This window comes from Drosophila ficusphila, unplaced genomic scaffold, assembly GCF_018152265.1.
Source record: "Drosophila ficusphila isolate 14025-0441.05 unplaced genomic scaffold, ASM1815226v1 contig_436, whole genome shotgun sequence".
NCBI lineage: Eukaryota > Metazoa > Arthropoda > Insecta > Diptera > Drosophilidae > Drosophila > Drosophila ficusphila.
The window spans coordinates 923,274-924,660 of NW_025064352.1; the positions used below are offsets into that span (position 1 = coordinate 923,274).

Below are 1,387 nucleotides of genomic sequence, written 5' to 3' on the forward strand. Positions count from 1 at the left end.
TTGTCTAAGCAAGAATTTAAAATACATCGCTTCCCCAAGAGTGTTCATTAAGGTTTTAACCTATTCAAAATTTTAATATATGCAAATGAGGGTAGAACTTTACACAACTTTCGCAATTCCTTCGCGATTGAGTTCCATAAATAAATTCACGATATATTTTTTTTGGTGCAAGTTCAAACGACAGAATTATGTAAAGGACAAAATAATCAGCACAATAACCTTTTTCTCGTTGTTATATTTAATTTTGTTTCACTTGAAATATTGATGTATGTAAACCATAAACTGCGATAAGAATTTCAAAGTAACCAAGAGTTCATCTCACTTCTCAAGAACTGCAACAAGCATTTGCTTTTACTCGGAAGCACAACTGATAAAGCGCGCTATTCGCTTATCAGAATGGTATAAATACGGATCAAGTCCCAGCCGAAGTCACAGTGTCTTCCAGTCTCTCAAGTCGAGCTAAAGATGTCGCCTAAATTCGCTCTTGCAATCCTGCTCCTCAGCTGCGTTCTCCTGGGAATCGCAAATGGCCAACAGCGTTACCAGCAACGCCAGCAGTACAACCGACCAAGGGTATGTGTTAAATATTATTATTAAATACAGCTTAAGTTTATAATATAACTTGTCTTATCCGTTCCAGGTTGGAGCTCGAAACATGCCCCCTCCTGATGGCGGTCTTCCCCCAGACATGGGTCCCCCACCGAGTGGTGGTGTTGATGGAGGTGCCTTCAACCCCGATTGCATGCCCAACCAGTTGGCCAGTAATGTTCATGACACCAGGACACCTAGGCCCAGGCCCAAGGCAGGATAACCACAAACTTGGACCGAACCCCATGGCACGACTTCACTGACAACATTTATAAAAACCAAAAAAAAAAAAAATTTTTAGTAAATTCAAGAACTCTATACTTTTTTCGAGAGTAATAAATATAAATTAAATTAAAAGTAAACAAATACTACCCTTTCCCGTATAAAATTTATTTAAAACAAAAGTGGTTATTAATGGGTTAAGAAACAACTTAAAACTGTTTTTACTGAAATCAGTGAAGCCTTTCAACTGTAAGATCAAAACCCATGTTAACAAATAATGTGGTCACTTTTCATGAATTATACGGTTTTCCACTGACTTCTTTTTCTTTCAACCCTCTCGTTTCACATCATTGCAACTTTGGTCTCGTTGATGTTTGACAGCAATCAGTGCGATAAAATAGATAGTCATTATCATCAGTGGGATATTGGGTGATTTCTTTTTATGTGGCCGAGTGGATTTTTTCCGCATTTCCATTTCATTTAAAATCAATTTAGCAATCAGTCAGGCGCATTCTGTTAAACAGTAATTAACATAAATCAATTTGAATACAGCTTGGTTATGTAAAAATGTTTATTC

The 1,387-nt window shown here is 37.1% G+C and overlaps 1 protein-coding gene across 1 annotated transcript; it reads left to right on the forward strand.

Moving 5' to 3' along the window:
* Positions 1–453: 453 nt before the first annotated feature.
* Positions 454–948, forward strand: LOC108086349. Its single transcript, XM_017183250.2, has 2 exons — positions 454–573; positions 641–948. The coding sequence occupies exons 1-2, from the start codon at positions 466–468 to the stop codon at positions 809–811; spliced, it is 279 nt and encodes a 92-aa protein (XP_017038739.1). The 5' UTR covers positions 454–465; the 3' UTR covers positions 812–948.
* Positions 949–1,387: the final 439 nt, after the last annotated feature.